Source organism: Sparus aurata, chromosome 6, assembly GCF_900880675.1.
Source record: "Sparus aurata chromosome 6, fSpaAur1.1, whole genome shotgun sequence".
NCBI lineage: Eukaryota > Metazoa > Chordata > Actinopteri > Spariformes > Sparidae > Sparus > Sparus aurata.
Genome location: NC_044192.1, coordinates 37,330,486 through 37,353,374, shown reverse-complemented (window position 1 = coordinate 37,353,374; position 22,889 = coordinate 37,330,486). Strand labels below are relative to the sequence as shown.

At 41.6% G+C, this 22,889-nt stretch overlaps 1 protein-coding gene across 1 annotated transcript in view; it reads left to right on the top strand.

The window, feature by feature from the left end:
- Positions 1-22,889, top strand: part of plekha6 (pleckstrin homology domain containing, family A member 6) — a 164,941-nt gene that overhangs the window by 118,961 nt on the left and 23,091 nt on the right. Inside the window, 3 exon segments of the mRNA XM_030421348.1 lie at positions 9,284-9,355; positions 14,015-14,095; positions 14,371-14,520. Of these exon segments, the coding sequence (XP_030277208.1) occupies positions 9,284-9,355; positions 14,015-14,095; positions 14,371-14,520 (303 nt within the window).

Sequence of the window (22,889 nt, the reverse complement as noted above, 5' to 3'; positions counted from 1 at the left end):
TTTGTTGTAGTTGTGTATGATATAGTATAGTAAAGTACAGTATATGGTATATTGTGGTATAGTATCACAGGATGTATAATACACTACCACAGACTGTATGCTAGTGTACCACGGAATATATAGTATAGTACTACAGAATGTATGGTAAAGTACCACAAAATGTATGGTAAAGTACCACAGTGCCTGAGGTACAGCCCTGTGGTAAACGTTTCAAAATACCACACAAACCCCTTTATAGATTTTCTCGATTGTTTACACACATTTTCTGAAAGCATGCCCCATGCTCTCAGAACTCTACACACAAATCAAAAATCACACACACAATGGGCAAAACCCCTCAATTCTCCTGCAAAATGAAACTTTACATTCAAAACAATGTTATTTCTTCTCAAAATGGTACTTTGTTTTCAAATGACACACAAAAACCATCATATAAATAGACATTTATAAGAACCAGTTGAACACTGATGTGCTCAATGTAAAACACTATGATGAATGGAAAACACTTTTTTTGTTCAGTTACACTTACTACAGTCAGTACATACATAAGTGTGTTGTAAAATATTTGAGAATATTGTTTTTATACTCAGAACACACAAATACATGGTAACAGATCATTTTATTTTTCCCACAAAAACAATGTACACAGTGTACATCCCAACCAACACAAAGTTGCATATACAAGAATATACGGTCTACATACACAACAACAGAAGAATTTACTGTACACAGTTACAGTAAAAAAAAAAACAACAAAAAAAAAAACTGTGCAGCATGCTCTCCTCTGTTTCGGTCTGGCCACAACACCTCATCCACATCACAAGCCATGTTTTCCCTGGCAGAGCAGCAAGAGAAACATCGCCTAGCATGGTGAATCCAGCCATGAAAAGCACCAACTGCTATATATCCACATGCGTCTTCCATAGCTTGGAGAAGGGGTATACGCAATTGTGGATTTCGGTCATACACTTTACAAAAAATTCTCAATAGGATTAAGGAATGGAGAATATGGAGGGAGATAAAGCGTGGTTGGGCAGTGAACCAGTTACGAACCAGAGCAGCCCAGTGGAAACTTGCGTTGTCCCAAATGACAACGTACCTGAGCTGATCTGGTGGAATGAGTGTGTTGTGTAGGGTGTCCAGGTGTTTGCCCATTTGATGAGTCAGTGTGCATAGTAGGGCAATTCACTTTAGAATTTTGAATGACAGAGTGTTCTTTGTGAAAGCAAGAGATTTTCCTCATGAAAATTGTGCCAAATGCAGGTGTTGGAACACAAGCCTTTGTCTCTGCATCTTAAAGTGGTCTCATTTCGGCCATGATTACCTTTAACCCAAATCGACTCCTTTTTCCAGCATATGGGACTGAAAGCCCCCATATCCTGGCCTGGCAAAATCCTCTCCTCTCCACGAGTGGGAAGATGTTGTTTTTCTTGCAATAAACAGATCACCAGAGACCTTCTTTTAGTAATTTACAACGACTAAGCACATCTGGTCTGTTCCCCTTCCTCCAAAGAAGATGAACCCCTTTTCCTCAGGTCAAACAAGGTCAAGCCCGATACAGTTTTCTTTGGTCACACCAAAAGGAGGACTGATTTCTAACATAGATGTGGTGATTTAAGATGTCTTACTAATCTACGTGTCTCTCCCTCTGGAACATTCTCCAGTGGGGGAAGGCTTAATGGAAAACCTTATCTGTGTGTTCTTCTCCTCACATGTCCAACTATTATTTACGACCATTGTTGTTCCTGGGTCTGACATTCCAATTCCTGTCTTCTATTCTCAACCAAATTCAATTGCGTCCTAAATAACTAATAAACTACATCTCAATTTCTTAAATTTAGCAGATTCCGAAATAGCGTAAAAAGGTCATACAATAGATCTTTCCCATGTTATTGTCAAGCCCAAAAGAAGTTTATTACTCAATAAGTTTGAGGTCAACAGAAACCACTCCTCCCCTTTGTCAATGGAGGAGAGACTTGGAGATCATCATTCCTTGTGTAATTCTTGTGTTATTTACCAGTTAAATGTCTGATATGTTTTGTTAAAGATAGAACTACTAACTAAGGAATATGTATAAGTCCTTGGTTCTACTGTGTATTGTATACTTTACTGTTATATGCTGTATACTTTAGTGCTTCATGTCTTAATCAGGTTATAATTCTTTTGAATGACATATGATCATTATCATGTTGCATCTTTTCACGAAGGCAAAAATTCGACTTTTAAGATGGTGAAGTTTTGGGAAGGTTAAAACACGATTTCAAAACGTTAAATACAATAGTATAGTTGGATTAACTTTTTGGGAGCCTAAACGCAGATCACAGGAGGTGTGACACTGTCAGCCGGCCCCCCCGTTCAGTCTGCCTGCTGCAGGTCATAAAACAGACACTCTCCTCTTCTCTCTTCTCTTCTTCGCCTCTCCCTGTCCTCTTCTCCCCCTGCTTCTTCTCCTTCTTCTCTCTTCTCTTCTTTGTTTTTCATTTTTATTTTTATTTTTAAAGTGATCTTTACTTTTATTTTTGCAACAAGCTCTAAGACAAGCGAATTGAATCCCTACTTTAAGTATTTTACTTTTATTCAAGTTTTTAATAGAACAAATTCTTTTTTATTTTATTTTATACTTTTAAAGTATCACCGCCTGATTCAGAAGAAGTTGAATTAGTTTCAGAATCAGAACTTGAGTACCACTACTTGAAACCACCAAGAAAAGTCTTTTTCAAGACTGTGATCATCTGATGAAGAGCGCTGCAAGCCTTGCAACGAGTCTCAAACAAAAAGAGACTTTGTGTGCTCCCAGCCGAGACTGACTCTGCCCCCAGCGCTCCCAAGGCGGAAAACTCGCTGGGCCTTCGGACCAAGAGTTCCTCAACAGAGTACCGGCCTTCCCTCTGGCTACTGGACCGACGCGCCGTGCCGTAGTCCAACCCAGAACTCTCAAGAACACCAAACTTCAGTGCCTCCTGACTCCCAGACAAAACCGGCTGAACGTCTTCATGCAGATGGATCCACACACGTGAGAATGAGTGGTGTCTAAAGTTCTGACTTCTGTCTAAGTTCTAACTTCTATCTTATGAACTTGAAGAGAATTAAGATTAGGGTCTCATAGTATTAAATAAAATTAATTAAGTATTAAATTAATTAAATATTAATTGTCAGTGATTAATAATCATATATATATAAGTAGTGTGTGAGCAGTGTCTCCTACACTACTTATATATATATGATATATATATCTCCTACATTATATATATTTATGGTGCTGCCCAGGTGAAGCCCATATACTATCCTACACAGAGAATTGTGTGTAGTGTTTTGAAAACGTGTGTTTTAGAACTGCAGTTTGAGTGTAAAGCAGGAATTGTGCCTCTAGTTTAGCAGACTTGGTTCAGGGGGTTGGTGCATTAGTTACATGTTGGGGTCATTGTGTCTCAAGTATCAGTTTTTGTGTGTAAACAATTGAGAAAAACTGTAAGTACCACAGGAATTTACTACAGGAACATGTGGTACCAGTATATGTACCAAATGCTTGTCATCAGGTCTGTAATCTGAGTTTAATCACCAGGTGCTTGAGGGAAGCCACCTAATTTACATAGTTACCCAAAAGGGAAAGTGCTCCTCAACAGCAACAATTCAAGCGAGGAAGCACCACAGTGAGGCAGGTTAAGTTAGCAACACTACATTGTACAACAAAGCTGCTTCTCTAATGGGTTAACAATAGTAATTTCATTTTACAGATGGGTTCTCTCCTGAAGAACCTGAATGAGTTTGGGACTATTTAGGTACATTCTGAGCCCTTGTCAGTCCAGTATCAAAATGTTTGAATATTTTAGCCTCATTTAAATGCCTTAAAGTCCCTGCTATGCTTATACATGCCATGTGATACAATGTCACAACTGACACACCTGACACAAATGACAATTTAAGATAATTTAAGCCTTTTCTACTATCATCGGGAACTCATACCAAAATCTAAAGGTACAGCTGTGAGTATATTGGATGATGTTTAGCTTCTCATGCAGCATTTCCTCTTAGGCTACTCACAAATTGCAAACCAGGTTTGATGGATCCTAAACCCTAACTTCAGTCTGGGGGTGGGCTGACAATTTTGGATTGAGAAGACTGCCACTGGCCATCTTCCGTACCGCCTCTGACAGAGTACGGCCTCGCCATCTGGTCTGGGTCCTCGCCGTACTAGGTGTTGTGGTAGTCCACCACAGACTCTGGTTTTGCCTTCGCCCCACTAAAGGTGCCCACACCTGTGTGCACGTTGCTCAGGATGCAGACATTATTCCTCGGCTTTACCTGGTACACAGTCAGATTCGCATCACTCCAATACCTTCAGCCCCGCTCGCTGTTTCACGGGGGGGGGGGACTCCCATTTTTGTTTGCCAGTGGTGCCAAACAGGCGATATAACAAAACTCTGTAATAATTACAGTTTTTGCCTAATGCTTAAACACTAAAAGTGGTTGCTATGCCCAAAGCACCACAACCTCTAACTTTGGTGACTATGCCCTAAACAAAAGCACCAACCCTGCAAACACAATATATACTTCTTGCAAAACGCTACACACTGTTTTTTACATAAGACACATTGCTCAAAAAGGAAGACTCATGCAATCGTTGGGAAAACACATCTATTTAAAATACAAAACACAACTAAAATTAGAATAGCACACAGGCTCACACACATTTAAAATCTAATTGTAGACCAATCAGTCTCAGCCATAGCACTACAGATACACCTGATGTGAGCTCAGCTCCTTTGTGCCAACTTTGGAAACGTGGAGGCAAGAAAAGGAAGAGGAGAGTAAGAGCAGCAGCAGGACGAGAAAGAGGACGAAGAAGGAGAGCAGGCAACAGTGACGCTGCATCACCACTCCATCCTCGGGCCTACAACACAGCCCTCATTATTCGCTTTCTGGACACACTTCATGACACAGTATTTCAGGACAGGTCAGAGCAGCCCCAGTTTGTTGTCTTCTGGGATAATGTCAGTCCCCATCGGGCTGCTCTGGTCCGGGACTGGTTCATCAACCATAATAGATTTATTGCACTCAACTTGCCACCACACACCCCATTTTTTAAGGCATAGCGCCTTTATTTGACAGTGGATAGACAGGAAAGGTGAGAGAGAGGGGGTGTGACATGCAGTAAAGGTCCTTCGGCTGGATTTGAACCAGGGTCCACTGCATATGTGGCATGCGCTCTAACCACTTGACTACCTGCACAGCCCATACACCCTATTTTTGAATCCAATTGAGGAGTTCTTTTCAGCATGGCGCTGGAAAGTTTCTGACCGTCAACCACATGCCCGCAGGCCTTTTCTACAAGCCATGGAAGAGGCATGCGGCGACATTGAGGTGAGGTCCATACAGGGTTGGATACGACATGCAAGGCGATATTTCCCCCGTTGCTTGGCAAGGGAGGACATTGCCTGTGATGTGGATGAGGTGATGTAGCCAAATGCCAACAGGAGACAAGATCCATAGCCTAAATATCTTCCAATAGCTCCATTACAACACTATGTTTTGTAGAACATTCTAGTTGTACCACTTCTTTGTGTTTTTTTGTTTTTTTTTACTTTTGCAAAAACCTGAAAGACAGAAAAAAAAACACCTGAAGTGTCTCCATTTAGTTTTCATGTGTCTAGATCAACTGTAGTGGATCAATCTTTCACAAAAAAAAATCTGTATAAGACTTTTAAAGTCAAAAACCATCCAAAGTACTGAATCCAGCTGTGTTTTGCATAAAGCACATCTGTGTGTTGTTGCTGCTAGGAAAGATTGCAAACAATAGTGCATGTGTTCAACGTTTCAATGCTAAAAACAGTTTTGAAATGGGATTGTTAGGTTTGGTTTCAAGAGTTTCATTTTGCCGTATAAGTTATGAGTTTATCTACATGTGCTGTGTCTTACTCGACCTGTGTGTTAAGTTATGACACAGTGAGCCAAAGCCTGCAACATGTGTGTAAGCATTCGGCAAAAACTGTAACTAACAAGTAAATTCACAAAGCAGCGCAGCTGGAGACTGCTAACAAAGTTAGACAAGAGACAATGAAAGCAGCGAACCGCGCAAAATGATGTGCAGTCAATATGACCACTTATGGCCGAAATAGGTGAAACATCATAAAACATCAAACATCATCATATCCATGTCTTGCATCAAAATATTCTTTTATAGCAGCACGTAAGTCGTCACTGGCAGCGCTCTTATTTAGTAACATGTAAACCGTGTCCTTCCGGTTCAAAGGACGGAGCAGGCGTTGTGTTTTCTGATTTGCGTTTGTGTTTTTTGATTTGCGTTTGTGTTTTCTGATTTGAGTTTGTGTTTTTTGATTTGCGTTTTTGTTTTCTTATTTGCGTTTTTTGATTTGCGTTTGTGTTTTCTGATTTGCGTTTGTGTTTTTTGATTTGCGTTTGTGTTTTCTGATTCGCCGCTGTGTTCTTTGATTTGCCGTTGTGTTTTCTAATATGCGTTTGTGTTTTATGATTTGCATTTGTGTTTGTGTAAATGTATAAATGCATAAATGCATAAATAAATAAATGCATAAATAAATGAATAAATAAATAAATGCTGAAATAAATGTACTAAAGTAAAAATAAAAGAATAAACGCTTTTTATTTATTTCTACATGTCTGTTCACCTACATTTATTTATTTCTGTATTTCTGTTCACCTACATTTATTTATTTCTGTATTTCTGTTCACCTAAATTTATTTATTTCTGTATTTCTGTGTCCATATGTAAATGAGGAGGTAGGAGGTCCTAACCTCAGTCAAGAGCATGATTGGTCAAATCGGAGAGCCAGTCAAAAGCAAACGATTCCTGATCCCAAGCCTTGCTCTCTGTAACGTTGTAAACCAGCTCCAATTAGGTTAATGGCCCCGACCAGTGTGACAGGTTAACTGGCGTTCATTTTAACTTGCGAGGGTCCCAGATGTGCTGGTGGTGTGATTTGAGATTCCTGTATTGAGAGAGAGGGGTCCTCAGCCATGTCCGCTAACCAGGAAAAACATTCTGCTCATCGCTCCAAGTCATGTATATGTGTATTCGTTTTGACGTGGCTTGAACACTTCTATCCACATGGAGATGCCGGGGCTGCAACTTGCAAACCACTGTTAGACGAGCGCTACAGAGCACAAATCGTCCAAAAGTGCATGTTGTCGGTCTCATATCTTTGTTGTGAATCTCTGTACTCTCAAACAACTCGTGTGTGGAACAGTATTAAGCATTTGTTCACGCAGAGTGGCTCGAAAGCGGCGTGGACACCGCTGTTAGCTCTTATGTTAGCTGTTAGCAGTTAGCTGTTAGCTTTTAGCTGTTGGCTGCTCACTGTAGCGCTGAGAGCGTAGCGTCCAGGTTAACTGTTGACACATGTTACCATCGAGAGTGAGATACATGTCTGGGCTTTCCTATGAACCATTGTCGCTACTGGTGTTTGTATCACAGGTTGATCTGGACGTCTCATGATTTGCCACAGCTGATTGACCACACGCTGAGCTCGGGCTGGATGTCAACGTACTCTGCAGACTGTTTGACCAGCAGGCTGTATGACAGTGTACAGTTTTCACACTGACTTAGCTTCAACTTAATAACAATGTATGCGGCTCGGAACGATGGCTTTAAGTAACCATTTGAACGCAGTGCGGAATGAAAAATACCCGATAGTAACCGGTGTCACAAGGTAACCTGGATGCTGCGCTACAGCGAGCAGCTAACAGCTAACATAAGAGCTAAAAGGGGTCTCCACGCTGCTCTCGAGCCGCTCGGCGTGAACAAATGCCTCAGCCTGTTCCACCCATGAGTTATTTGAGAGTACCGACATTCACGACAAAGATATGAGACCGACAACATGCACTTTTGGACGATTTGTGCTCTGTAGCGCTCGTCTAGAATACACATATACATGACTTGGAGCGATGAGCAGAATGTTTTTCCTGGTTAGCGGACATGGCTGAGGACCCCTCTCTCTCCAGACGGGATTCTCAAACCACACCACCAGCACACCTGGGACCCTCGCAAGTTAAAATGAACGCCAGTCAAATTCATTACTAACCCCCAATTTCCACTGGATACGTCTCCGCTGCGTTGCGTCTCCGCCACGCCAGCGGAGCAAATACGTTTCACTTTAGTCAATGTGTCAATCCCCACCAGGTCCGCTGCGCTGCGTATCCGCTCCGTCCCAGCTCCGGCAGTCCGGAGCTCTCCGGAACAGATACGCAGGACTTCTATATCTGGCGGATGCCGGAGCACGACGCAGCAATTCAGCTGAATTTAGCACCGAGCAGGCAGGAAGTCAAGCGCTAAAATAACAAACAGCATCCGGTTACCTTTCAAAATAAAACACTTGGTGTTGACACCAGCACACAAATCTCAAAAAAGAGACCACCACAAGCTCTTCTGCTAATCCCTCGGTCGGGAACACTTCGTGTTATTGTTTTTAATAACACAGACCTATAACTGCGGTCGTGAGTGATCATGTGATTATCGCGGGAACTCCTCTGCCTCGTGAGCCAGCTGTCTACCGTACTGCGCCGCAGCAGACTCAAACCGCAACCGGTGGGGATTGCCGGACGGCGGACGGCGGAGCAAAAACGGATCGGAGCTGCAACGCAGCGGACACGTATCCAGTGGAAATTGGGGGTAAACCAGAGCTACATGAACAAATATCAACAACTGCAGTTAACAGTTAGCTGAGCGGGCTTGCTGGTAGCCAGCAACATTCCTGTACAACGCACAGGAATCAGCGCCACTAGTAAGGCAGAAGTAGTAGACCCTCATCGAGCACATTCCTGTAACCAATCATGCTGTTGACTGAGGTTAGGACCTCCTACCTCCTCATTTACATATGGACACAGAAATACAGAAATAAATAAATGTAGGTGAACAGAAATACAGAAATGAATAAATGTAGGTGAACAGAAATGTAGAAATAAATAAAAAGCATTTATTCTTTTATTCATATTTTTATGTATTTATTTATACATTTATTTCAGCATTTATTTATTTATGCATTTATTTATTTATTTATGCATTTATTTATGTATGTATTTATCTATTTATTTATTTATGTATGCATTTATGCATTTATTTATATATTTATACTTATGGCAGGTTTAGGTTTTAGGTTTGTGTGTGTTTTAATGATGACTCATACATATTGCGATACCATTTAGACAGTCTATCATGAAAGGTGTTCACAATGTTGTACACATAAAAGAGACATAAGTAGTTCTGTCGAAGCTGAATGATTAATCATTTGTTCAATCTCTGTTTTCACAGGTGCCTCCTTTTCATGATGTCTACAGCAGAGAGTTACATCCAACATTAAAACTCAATGAGATTGAAACCAGTGTAAGAGACTTAACACTGCATGCACATAATAAACATACAAACACACGCTCACATCCAGATGGTTCAAAGAATGTAAATTGCACTCTACATACATCTACATACAGTGGCTTGCATTTATTCACCCCCCTTGAACTTTTCCACATTTTGTCAAGTTTTAACCACAAATGTAAATGTATTTTATTTGGAGTTTATGTGATAGACCAACACAAAGTGGTGCATAATTATGAAGTGGAAGGAAAATTATACGTGGTTTTAATTTTTTTTACCAATGAAAAACAGAAAAGTGTGGTGTGCAAAAGTATTCCTTCCCCTTTACTCTGATACCCTTAAATAAAATCCAGTGCAACCAGTTGCCTTCAGAAGTCACCTAATTAGTAAATAGAGTCCACCTGTGTGTAATCTAATCATAATCATAGTGTAAATACAGCTGTTCTGTGAAAGCCTCAGAGGTTTGCTGGAGAACATTAGTGAACAAATGGCATCATGAGGCCCAAGGAACACACCAGACAGGTCAGGGATGAAGTTGTGGAGAAGTTTAAAGCATGGCTAGGATATGAAAACATATCACAAGCTTTGAACATCTCACAGAGCACTATTCAATCATAACCTGAAAATAGAAAGAGTATGGCACAACTGCAAACCTACCAAGACATGGCCGTCCACCTAAACTGACAGGCCGGGCAAGGAGAGCATTGATCAGAGAAGCAGCCAAGAGGCCCATGATAACTCTGGAGGAGCTGCAGAGATCCACAGCTCAGGTGGGAGAATCTGTCCACAGGACAACTATTAATTATGCACACAAATCAGGCCTTTATGGAAGAGTGGCAAGAAGAGAGTCATTGAAACAAATTCATGCAGTTTGCCACAAGCCATCTGGGGGGCACAACAAACATGTGGAGGAAGGTGCTCTGGTCAGATGAGACCAAAATTGACGTTTTTTGCCTAAATGCAAAACGCTATGTGTGGCAGAACACTTACACTGCACATCACCCTGAACACACCATCTCCACTGTGAAACATGGTGGTGGCAGCATCATGCTGTGGGGATGCTTTTCTTCAGCATGGACAGGGAAGCTTGCCTGAGTTGATGGGAAGATGGACGGAGCCAAATACAGGACAATCTTGGAAGAAAACCTATTAGATTATGCAAAAGACTTGAGACTGGGGCGGAGTTTCATCTTCCGGCAGGACAACGAGCCTAAACATACAGCCAGAGCTACAATGGAATGGTTTAAAATGTAAAAGTTTAGGGAATGGTTTAAAAAGGTCAAATGGTTTTCAAAGCATATTCATGTGTTAGAATGACCCAGTCAAAGTCCAGACCTAAATACAATTGAGGATCTCTGCAAGACTTTAAATTTGCTGTTCACAGACACTCTCCATCCAATCAGACTAAGCTTGAGCTATTTTGCAAGGAAGAATGGGCAAATATTTTAGTCTCTGTATGTGCATCGCTGGTAGAGACTTACCCCAAAAGACAATTTCCTTCCACTTCACAATTATGCACTAATTTGTGTTGGTCTATCACATAAAATCCCAATGAATACATTTACATTTGTTGTTAAAACGTGACAAAATGTGGAAAAGTTCAAGCGGGGTGAATACTTTTGCAAGCCACTGTGTTTAGACCTGTGGGTTAGGCCACTGATCAGGATGCTATATTATCTGAGACCCAGACTTACTTTTTCACCTAATAGCACTGATGCTACCGGATAATAATACACAAGAGGTTATAACTACAAAATAAATCAACAAATCAACAAACCAAAAACCCAAACCATGACATTTTAGACGCATTTTCCATGACTTTTGAAAGGGGGGGCTGCAGCACCTCCTAAAACCAAATTATATAAAATCCATCAAATGATAAAAAAGTTTCAACTGTGTTTAAAAAGTGTCATAATGACAGTGTCTTCCTTTTGTTACTGGGATACAGGTTTGCTCTGTTTTATATTTTTATCCGATTACAGTTTTTATTGATTGCTTTGATGCAGCAGTCAACTCAAACTCCACATTTTCAAAACAGTTAACACACAGGCCGAAACAGTGGCACTCATGGTCAAAATTACTCATTTTGTTTGCAAAAGGCTCTAACCGTGCCAACACATTTAAAATATGCAACAAAAGCAAATTTTGCCTTCAAATAACACAACTTGCAAACAAGTGTATGAGCTCTTCCAATCAACCATTACACAGTGGACAACAAAATACAAAATACAGCACTCAGTGCGAATCGGTGCACCATTGCTTGTCATTGTGGCCTATTACTCTACGTAACTTTCATGCCAGTGCCATTTGTTGTCAAATTTGCCTTATTGCAAAGAATTAGATCCAGACTCAGAAATACTTTGATGCAAATTTTATTGATTCCATTGATTCTTTTGTTCAAGCTGTGGCAGAAAACTGAAATACTGTAAATATTACACAAAATACATGTATACCAAAATAAAATCTATTAGAGTATAAGAAATTAAGAAAATTAAATAAAATCTATTACAGTAAAGTATCAAAATCTATTACTGTAGAGTAAAAGAAATTGCCACTTGATACTCAGTCTCTTCTGTCTTGAAGATGGGGCCACATGGCCTCATCCACATCACATTCATTATCCTCCCTTGCAATGAACCAAGGGAAAAATCTTCTTGCATGCCATCCAACCTTGACATTCCTCTGCACCTATTTCTCACTCTCATCTGCCTTAGACCTCTTCAATCCATGTTGGCAAAGAACAACACAGCCGCTGCACTTATTAAGGCCTGCAGACTGATTGCTCATTGAAGATTTGTGTTTAGGAGTGTCAAACAGAGGCTTTAGTGATTTCATACTGATGTAGGTAGTTTCTAATAGTTAGGAACAGATGGTTTCTGGTGGGTTACCATAGCTAAAACAATGGAGTTTGGACTGCTTGAATGACATCTGTGTTAACTGTTCTGCAAAAGGGTGGGAAAAATGTGTCAATTCAATGAGAAAGGGTTAACACATTTGCAAGAGGTGTCTTGTGCTCTGCTGAGACAGTGATGATGAAAACCGAGTGGATTCCAGTTTGTTTAAACAGGTCAAAGCAATCAAGAAAAACTGTAATCACATAGATATAAGTTAATGATTAGATTCCTTGTGATGTGGACAAACCATGAAGGAATTTTACAGGAAGTGTCCCAGTGAATCTAAGAAACAGACATTATGGTCAGAAAGACCTTTGACAGGGTAACTGCTGTGCACAGTAAAACCATGAGCCAGTAAGTCCTTTCATGTGTGATTTGGTTAAAGCTCTTGACTATAACATATGTCTGACAGCTAGAGATTGCTCTAAAATATGGAGGTTTGGCAAAATATGAATTCCATAATGCTCCAATGCACTCGTACTTCCTGGGGAACAGAGAGTGATAGGGAGTGATGGGTTATAGGGCTTGTGCAACGTGACAAGAAAGCTTTCTAAAGCTCAGTGATACTCTACAGTTACCGGGTTTATAAATTCAGTTTAGGGACTGCAGACTCGATTGTCTCAGGTTTATGGTGTCAGTGTTACACCTACTGTAAGATTGAAGTGAGTACTGCTTAATTTTATCAAAGCACAGTGTTTTTCAGTATTTCCCTTCTGATAAGATAAGATACATTAATTTTGTATATGTGAATCTTTTTGAATTGCTTTTTGTTTAATTTATTTTTGTGAATAAAAACTGCTACTGAGGAAACTGAATTGTTTACATAGTGCAGTGTTGATTGTAATAGTTGTACTTTTTTAGATTTTTTTTATTTGAGGAAACTGAATTGTTTCCATAGTGTTAAAATAATTCTGCGATAATTTAGAACTGGAGGAAGGAGATCGGAGTCAGCTCAAGATTCAAACAAGGTTTTAATCTTGTACAAGAGGAGCATTCACAGAGCAACATGCAGGTCTGTTACAAAGTGAAGACTCAATATCTGAAGAGAAAAGCATGGTATATATCCCTCTTTGTGGGTGTGTTTTCATTCAATTAGTTCCTAATTTATGACCTGCACTTAAAGGAATACTCCACAGAGAAGGAAGTGATAAGGAAGAGTTAAGCTTCAGTGGTCACTCAATACCAGACATAGGTAATAAAATGGCCTAAAACAAGATCACAGGTTACAGGTCATGTTAAACAGTTACATTGAACATTCCTGTGTAAGACTTCAGTTCACATCTCTCTTTGAAGTACAAAATTTCTATCACACATAGTGCAGTGTTGATTGTAATAGTTGTACTTTTTTAGTTATTTTTTATTTATACTGAAGTGTTATATACATTAGATGCATTTGAGAAGTTGAACATTTTCCTTACATTAGATACGCAGCTTGACATTAAGGGGTGAGGGATTGTCCCGAAGCCAGACCAGTTGAGAACCACTGAGAAAACAGTTTTTCAGCGGACAGGTCCAATGTGGGTTGAGTGCACATAGGCAAGTTCACTATATATAATTGGTAAGATGACTATAGATCAGATCTTATGACCGAGCATCAGAGATAGATTGCCCTGTTCTGACAGGTTAAGAATAACATGTTCAGCTTTCATGTGTGGGTCCTATGGCCCTGCAAGCATGTACTCATAGTGATACATTCTTGCACCCTTACCCTTTTTTTGTTTTTCCATTAGTTTCTCCAAATACATGTAGTAAACACCTGTTGTCCTTTCTGAAATAGAAACTCTTGGGTCGACTGTGTGAGCAGAACCGACTTTTGAAAGACCACGAGGCTGTAGTCCACAGACTGAGAATGGGCAAGGTATTTTTCTTCACAGTGTTTGATGCGGTTTTTCAATTGTTTTCTGTCCTGTTTTAATCAAAACTGTTAACTTAATGCTTCCTACCAAAGAACTATCTATACTATATATATATATACATATATATATATCATATGACAAGATACTCATTGCTGTTTGGGTGTTGTGTGTCTCAAAGCTGTAAGGTGAAATTCTTCACCTTTTGTTTAAGTGTGGAAGAAATGCATGAAGGCAATAAACTCTTCCTGTTTTTGCTTGCCATGCTTGCTGTTCCCAGGACAGCCTAGAGGAAGCGTTGGTGGCAACTCATCAGGAGATGGACCTTTACCATAACCAGCCTTTAGCCATGGAAAAATTGCAGTTCACAAAGGAAACCCTGCAGAACCAGCTCATCAACATCAGAGGGGAGCTCTCCCGGGCCTCCAGTGTAAGACAATGGCTAATATGTTCAGAATCCTTAATGATGTCATTAAGCCGTGTTTTTGGTTTATATACATTTGGTCTTACTATGTCCTTTATTTTTATCTTTATATCTTTATAATACAATTAGAGTCCTTAACAGCATTGATAAGTCATGTAAAAATGCAGCAACAGAATGGGGCCTAGACAAGTTTTAAAGGTCCCATATTATGGTCATTTCTGCTTCTTGATATGGTTCCTTGAAGTCTAAATGGAATCTTAGTAACATGCTTTGGTCGAAATAAGCTGAAGGATTAAGCACAGCAGGGTTCTTGAAACACCAGTTTCACAGCCCTGCTCCAGGTGGCCTGTTTCAGTGCCTTTCCCTTTAAATGCTAATGAGCTACTGCGCGCCGCCCCACGGTGCCGCCCACCTCTTCCTGCCTGCGGTAGACGTGAGGATGGCATCATGTGACCATGGCAACGGCGGAGTTTCTGGAAGTAATGGCCGCCGGACAACAGACAGCGGTCCGACCCAGAACAACAAGAGGCTCCAGAAGAAAGTAAGCAGCCAAGAATGAACATTGATGTTTCTCAGTGGTTAGTAGTTAAGTTTGTTACCTCGACATTACTTTTATGTTACTGCAGACTAACGAAAGTTTTACAAGCTTACTGTCCGTCTGCCCCGCGTTGTTCTGATAACAGCCCCCTTCTCCTGCCTCCAGTGTTTACATCATAAAGCTTAGCCAAACCTTGGCTGGTGTTTACTGCTGTTCAGTTGCAGTAACGCGGATGCAATTTAGCAACAGCCGTTACAAGACAAAAGCGTAACCCCATAATATTATTTACCTTTATGTAGCCAGGTAAGTTGATTGAGAACCTCTTATTTGTAGTGACGACCTGTTATTAGCTACTGCCAGCAATTTTCAAGTTTTCAGTAAGCCACAGTTGCCCCCCCATCACCTCTCTACCAGCAGAATTGTTTTTTTACCAGTTACAACGGTTTATAAACTTTAGATATATTACCAAAGAAACAATGCGACGTGATTAGCGATTATAGTTTCCAATGAATAATAAAAAATCTGCATAAAAAGCAGGTGTTCCTGTGGCAATTGTGTACAAATGCCTACATAACCTGAGAATATCTGCTGTATGGAAATACCACAATGAAGTGTGAACACTAGGCAAACAAGGTTGTCATTTTGCTGTTTCTCTTTTCTCTAATCTATTGTCACTCACTCACCTTTCATAATTTCTAGGTTACACGAAGTCTACAGCAGCATCCTGAGCCACCATCATGCATGGTGGACCCTCCTGGGTCCTGTCTGCCTGAATGTATCTGCACTGCAGAATGCACTGAACATTTATCGGACAGTCTATGGACCTTTACGTCTGAGTGGAATAGTGCAGTCAGCTTTTAGTCACATAAATACTATTAATTTATCGCAAAAGTGTTATGATGAAAAATACATAACTGATTCCTCTATCTTACATTGCTAATAGTTTATCTTTTACTTATTATCATGAAAATTACATATCAAACAATGAAAACACAGAACAGTCAGGAAAGATGTTTTATTGTAAGAAACATTTGTAAACATGTGTTGACATGAATGAAATAATAACAAGAAGTGACTTTATATATTAACTTCAATATCAATATGAAAATAATAACAAAGAAAGTATCTAGTTGCCATGGGTGTAAACATTCAGTGCTGACTTTAAGTCAATATAGCCTACAGAAGCTTTGTAAGCTGGTGCTGGGGCTCTCTGGGGTGGAGAGTGAGAGTTGTGCTGCCTGTCTGTGTGGTCCAGGTCTTCAGGGATTATTAGTTTCAGCACCTCGTTCACATATGGGGCAGGGTCCTGGAAAACCTTCTCGAAGATCAGGTCAAACAGTGCATCACCGCAGTCTGCAGTGCAATAAACAAAAATGTATGTTTACAGGAAGATTGCAGTAGAACCAAAAAGCCTTGTGCTGTACTGTTGTGAAGTTTCTCTTATTTCTCCTAATTACTTCTTATTTATACATTCTCCTTATTATTTATTTTAAAAACCATCTTAAAAGAATTCAGATTTTAAGTGTTTGTGTTCAACCTTTTGTGTGATGCCTGTGTGTCCATGTTTATTTTAATTTGTGAGGTTCAAATAAAAGATTGTAAAACTTACGGAATGTCGCCTCTGTCTTCACGGGTTTGGCTCTGCACTCTCCCTTCCTTCCTTCCTGGACTTTGGAAAGCTCAGTTTGAAAAGAGGAACTCCTGATGATGTGGTAGCTTGTCCTCTATCAGCCTTCTCACTGTAATGCAGTGCAGCCAGGTAGAGTCTTGAACAGTAAAAATACAATAAAACATGAAAACAATTGCAAGAAATGGGCAAACAATTTGAAATGTTCTCAACAAGTAATCACAGTTTAATCATCCTGCACAGAATTCCCAGATATGGATAGGATAACACATGACAGCACTGTTACAATATAATTCAAGCACTAAAGGCTGCAACGCGTTACATTACTCTAACCTGACCTCTTTATTTCAGTAACGAGTAATCTAACGCGTTAACATTTCCAAACCAGTGATCAGATTAAAGTTATTTATTCAAGTCACTGTGCATTACAATTATTTTGGTCATTTTCCTTAGTAAAAATATATATTCTTGCTTTCTTCTTGCGTCTCGGGGAGTGATGTCACGTACGTCTGAAGTCACATTTTAGCTATGAGGATAACTCACGCGTAACACCACGCAGCAACACAAAAATGGAGGGAGGAGAGAGATGTGCGTTATCTAGCTGGAAATATGGTCATTATCTTGAGTTATTAAAAACAAAAAATCACGAATACTCGGTCAGGGGCAGAGAATCTAAACTGTGTAGCAGGCAACAGTACACTCGTTTTGCCCTGGCCCATGCCAACATATTCCAGCTTAGAAAACGTTTTCAAATGCATTATTTCACAAAATCCTGAAAACTTAGACCCGGCGGAGGGTGTGTGTATGTACGGCTTGACCGACCGGGTCTCTGGGTTTGCATGTGGAGACCGTGTTGATGCAAACTAGAAGATTGCGGTTAGCATTAGCTTGGAAGATCGCGGTTAGCGTTAGCTGGTACTATGTGACACTGCTTGGTTAGTTCGTGTAAAATTGCTAAATAAACACAGCTAAATACTTGCACATGCAGACATTTCCCTAGGACACGCATTACATAATGTGCAAGATCAGAAATGTAATACACACAATGATTCTGCTGTAGCACTAACTTGTGTGGTCAGAGAAGCTAACATTAGCGGTTAGCTGCTAACCTTACCTTGTTCTCAATGGCAAAACACACAGTAGATCACGCACGAGTTCAGCCTTATCTACAGAAACACACAGCACATTTGTATACTTACATGTCCTTGGTCTGCAAGTATTCCTTTGAGTATAAGTCTGCCGACTACTCCTGCCTTGTACTGGCCCAAGTTGGTTAAACAGTCAGCTCAAAGTGGTTCGCACACATCAACAGTTTTTTTGCCAACTTCAGCTAGGACATTGCAACCGCTTCTTCCCGGTCGTACATTGGCCATTTTCTAACCAAGCGGAAAAAAATGGCGCCGTTTAGATAATTCCTTCGGGTGTGGCTAACCTTCACCTGGGGCAGTGCCACCAACCTAGGGGGACGCGTCTAATCTGTCGGTGACGTCACCGACAGACTATCTTCAACTGGCCTGTATAAGCACACATTTTCTAAAGGTGGAGAAAGCAAAAAAGGGAGAGGATGAACTTTTTTCATACCAGGGGGGATTGTAGACAGGCCAGGGATGCACATTATTGATAGAAAACCACTCTAAGGTGTATTTTGCATAATATGGGACCTTTAAGGTGTATACTTCCACTATATGATCCAATCAACTTTGAAATTAAAATACTTAAGGGAAAGTTGAGTTCTTTTTTGTGTAGGCTTTATGAGATACTTATCCCAAGTAAGGTTGGGTATCATTGACATTTAAACCTACCAATCCCGGTAACTGGAATTCTTTCCCGGTATGAAGCAGTACCTTCGTTCTGTACTTGATTCTCTGAAAAAGCAAAAATTGAATATCAGTTGTAAAATACTTAAAGGAGAACTTCGGTCGATTTAAACATGCAGCTTCATTGCTCAAGCTACCCTTGACTTGCCAGTACCGAAGACGCGAACAAATTTGGTCCAGCCATTACAGAGCTCCGTGAACGGAGATGTAGCATTGAACGCTAACAGCATGGGGTCAGAACTTTACACTGTGTTTTAAGCGTCTTAACATGCTCCACATCTCACACCAAAAGTTATGCAACATCAGCAGACACCTTAGCACACAGCACTGTAGAGTGTATGACTCAAAATGAATAAAAAAGTAGTTAAAATAGTGTGTTTGTGCAAGGAGCTACTTACCTGTTTGTTGACATCCGTGTGTTCCGGTAGTCATGAAAATAAAGAAAAAACATTAAATGAGAAGGTGTGTCCAGACTTTTGACTGATAGTATATACACACCTTCTCATTTAATGTTTTTTCTTTATTTTCATGACTATTTATATTGTAGATTCTCACTGAAGGCATCAAAACTATGAAATAACACATATATAATTATTTAGTAAACAAAAAAATTTGAAATAACTCTAAATATGTTTCATATTTTAGATTCCTAAAAATAGCCACCCTTTGCTTTGTTGACAGCACTACAAACCCTTGGCCTTCTCACAATGAGCTTCATGGTGTAGTCACCTGAAATGGTTTTCACTCCACAGGTGTGCCTTGTCACGGTTCATTTGTGGAATTTCTTGCCTTCTTAATGGGGTTGGGACCATCCGTTGTGTTGTGCAGGAGTCAGGTTGGTACACAGCTGACAGCCCTATATCATATTATGGCAAGAACCAATCAGCTAAGTAAAGAGAAACGACAGTCCATCATTACTTAGGACTAAAGGTCAGTCAGTCTGGAAAATTGCAAAAACTTTGAATGTGTCCCCAAGTGCAGTCGCAAAAAACCATCAAGCGCTACAACGAAACTGTCTCACATGAGGACCGCCCCAGGAGAGGAAGACCAAGAGTCCCTCTTCATGGCGGCTTGAGTCGAAGTGAATGGTTGGGTGTTGAATTCGGAGCATCTGAGGAAACCGAAAAGGCAAGCAAGAACATGGCTTCCAGAGTTCAGGCAACTTGAGTGCCGTACCCAGAACGGATGGTGTGGAGGCAGATTAACAGCAAGTCGGCAGTAAGAGGAAGACAGGGAGGGCTTTTAGCTGGCTCATGACGTAGGAGTCCTTTAAAAAGGGAAGTTATCAAGCTGCAGGTTATTGGCTTGGAAAAGAAGCTGATACCGCTAAGGTAAGCTTTGATGGTGTGTTTTAATTACAATGATGGAATGGGCGTAAGTAATGAAAGAAGTGAAGGTGATTAGATTGAACGACGGAAAGGTTATGTCATATTGGTCATGAAGTAATGGAAGCTTTTCCAAGCTGTCCAGTAGGGAGAGAGGGTTGAAGGTGATAGGCTGTTGATGATGGAGCTCTGGAAGTCGCCTATCAGGGGTATTAGCGCAGGATTTATGAGTTGAATGTCAGTGCTGAATATAGAGGAACCGTCGTTGGGAAGGTATCTGCGTGAGGTGCCAAGCTTCTAAACTTCCGGCATTCATTTGCAAGCCATCTTCCATTGTAGAAAAAACCCCCAAAACCGGCAGAAGGAGCAGCATCCATGTACAGATAGATGTTGTGCGGGTGAGTCGGTTGGTTGTCGTAAAAGAGAGTGATTCCGTTCCAATTGGTGAGAAGGTTGAGTCACGGATGGCTCGAGCTATCCAGGGAGATGGGAGTCAAGAGGGATGGGACAGAAGAAGCGATGGATAGTAGGTGAGAAATAAAGGCTCACCCTTGGGGGATGATGTGTAAGGTGAAGTTGAGATGGCCCAGAAGGGACAGAAGTTGACGTTTGGTGCAGCACAGGGCGCAGAGGAAATTTGAGATCAGAAGGCTGATTCAGTTGAGCTTTCCAACTGGGAATGAAGCCTGAAATTTGTTTGTGTCAAGAGTGATTCAGAGAAACTCAAGGGATAACCTCGAGGGGTAACCAGGCCGGAAGCAGGGTGGCAAAGGGCGCTTGCATCCCGGCGGGTGGAAATGATGAGACATCGTCCAAGAGATGGACGAGGAATGGAATCCCATGGTTGTTAGACAGGATCCAGCAGAGGGCTTCAGATAGGGTGTCGGAGAGTTTAGGCTGCTTTGCAACCAAAGGTGAGCCTCAAGGCGAAGTAATATGCACCACACCAGCGGACTCTGAAGAAACGCCAGAAGTCGGGGTGAATAGGGAGGACTTTGAAAGCACTGGTGATGTCTGTTTTTGAGAGCCACAACCCTTTCCCGGCGAGTTTGATAAGGGCGATGGCATGGTTGATGGTGGCGTAGTGAAGGGAGAAGTCATCACTTGGGATCAAGCTATTGATGCTGGGTATGATTTTTGATTTCGAAAGAGACGGATGGTTGTGTGGAAAGTCCAGGGTGAAAACCTTCTCCAAATCCTTTATAAGAAACTAGCTTCATTGAGATAGTTTGTGCGGGCATATAGGGCAGGCGTGGCCCCCGCCGCAGAAGGAGCAGATGTGGAGGAAGCGGCACTGGGACATGGTGCATCCGGTACTGCTTAAGTTGTTGCAAATCGAACAATGTCCTTGGTGCATGAGGGGCCTGCCTTTCTTATCTACGCTGTTGGTTACAGGAAAGATAACAGAACGGGCAGATGACACCTGTTTTGGAGGTATGGGTGCTGGTGGAGCTGACGGTGACAGGCAAATGAAGGCTGAAGCTCTCATTCGGTTTTGGTGTGGCTCAGTGTGGTAAGCTGTGAATGAAGTAAAATTAGTGGTTGCCTGCTGAGGGGGAAGAACGGTCGCTGGCATCCCAGTGCCGACTACCCCAGCCGACATGGCTGCTATGACTGATGGAGCAGGGAGATGGAAGATCCCTGCATCCCGGTGTAGGGCTCTCGCAACCCAGTGCCAGGAGCCCTGGTTGAAGTGAGCTGCTGTGGTTGCTGGAAATAGGCAGCAGAGGGCACTGGCATCCCGGTACCAGGAGCCCCGGTTTAAGTGAGCTGCTATGGTTGCTGGAAATAGGCAGCATAGGGCGCTTGCATCCCGGTGCCAGGTGCCCCTGTTGAAGCGAGCTGCTGTGGTTACTGGAAATAGGCAGCAGAGGGCGCTGGCATCCTGGTGCCAGGGGCCCCAGCTACGGCAAGCTGCTGTGGTTGCTGGAAATAGGCGGCAGAGGGCACTGGCATTCCGGTGCAAGGAGCCCCGGTTGAAGTGAGCTGCTATGGTCCCTGGAAATAGGCAGCAGAGGGTGCTGGCATCCCAGTGCCATCAGCCCCGGTTGAAGCAATCTGCTGTGGTTGCTGGAAACAGGAAGTAGAGGGCGCTCGCATCCTGGTGCCACGAGCCCCTGCAAAGATTGGCTGTTGTGATGGTTGGAACTGGATGGCAGTGGGCGCCATGACGTTTGCCCTTGATGTTGTAGGCTGCTTTTGACAATGATGAAAATCTTGATGGGAGTTGAAAGCTGAAATCCATCTGGGCGCTCCCTTTGGAGTGGAGTGATGACGGGAGGTGGTAGCAGAACTCTAGAGTCATTTGATCTGGCTGAGGATCTCTGTCTCTCCTTTTGCTGCTGCTCTTTCTGTTGTCTTTGAGCTTTCTGTTGTCTTTGGGCTAGGGCTGCACGATTCTGGAAAAAATGTGAATCACGATTTTTTTGCTTAGAATTGAGATCTCGATTCTCTGGCACGATTTTTTATTCACAAAATGTTTATTGCACTGATGAACTTGTACAAAACAAAAAAACATTGCTTTGGCAGAGGCATAGTAGTATGCCTCTGCCAAAGCAATGTTTTTTTTTGTTTTGTACCAAGTTCTATCATTGGATGAGAAATGATTTTTACAAAAGTAAAAAAAAAAAATTAGGGCATCCTTTAATACCTCATGTTGTACAGGGGCCGTATCTTTGGCTAGGTGATATGTGATAGCTGCTGTGATCGGCTTTCTAAAACGGAGGCATAATACTCCTCCTTTTCCAAAAGCCACCTCAGAGGAAGGCGTAAACATGTGACGTGAAGCTCGAAGTTGGGCTGTGAACTGTTGACGACGAATTTGTCTTCAAAATAAGAGCTTTACATTGCACCCCATTAGAGTTTAGAACTGGGTTCTTAGCAGGGGGGTTTTAATTTGAAAGTAGCGACCGTTCCTAGCTTGTTGGTACAACAACAAGCTAACACAACCATACAGCTAGAGAGACGCTAACATCTCCCAGATTTCAGCGGCTGTCCAGTTGCTCATCTAGCAGGCGAGGCGGAAATAAGTGTACCCTCCAAGGCGGCAAATCAGCGGACCAAAACAG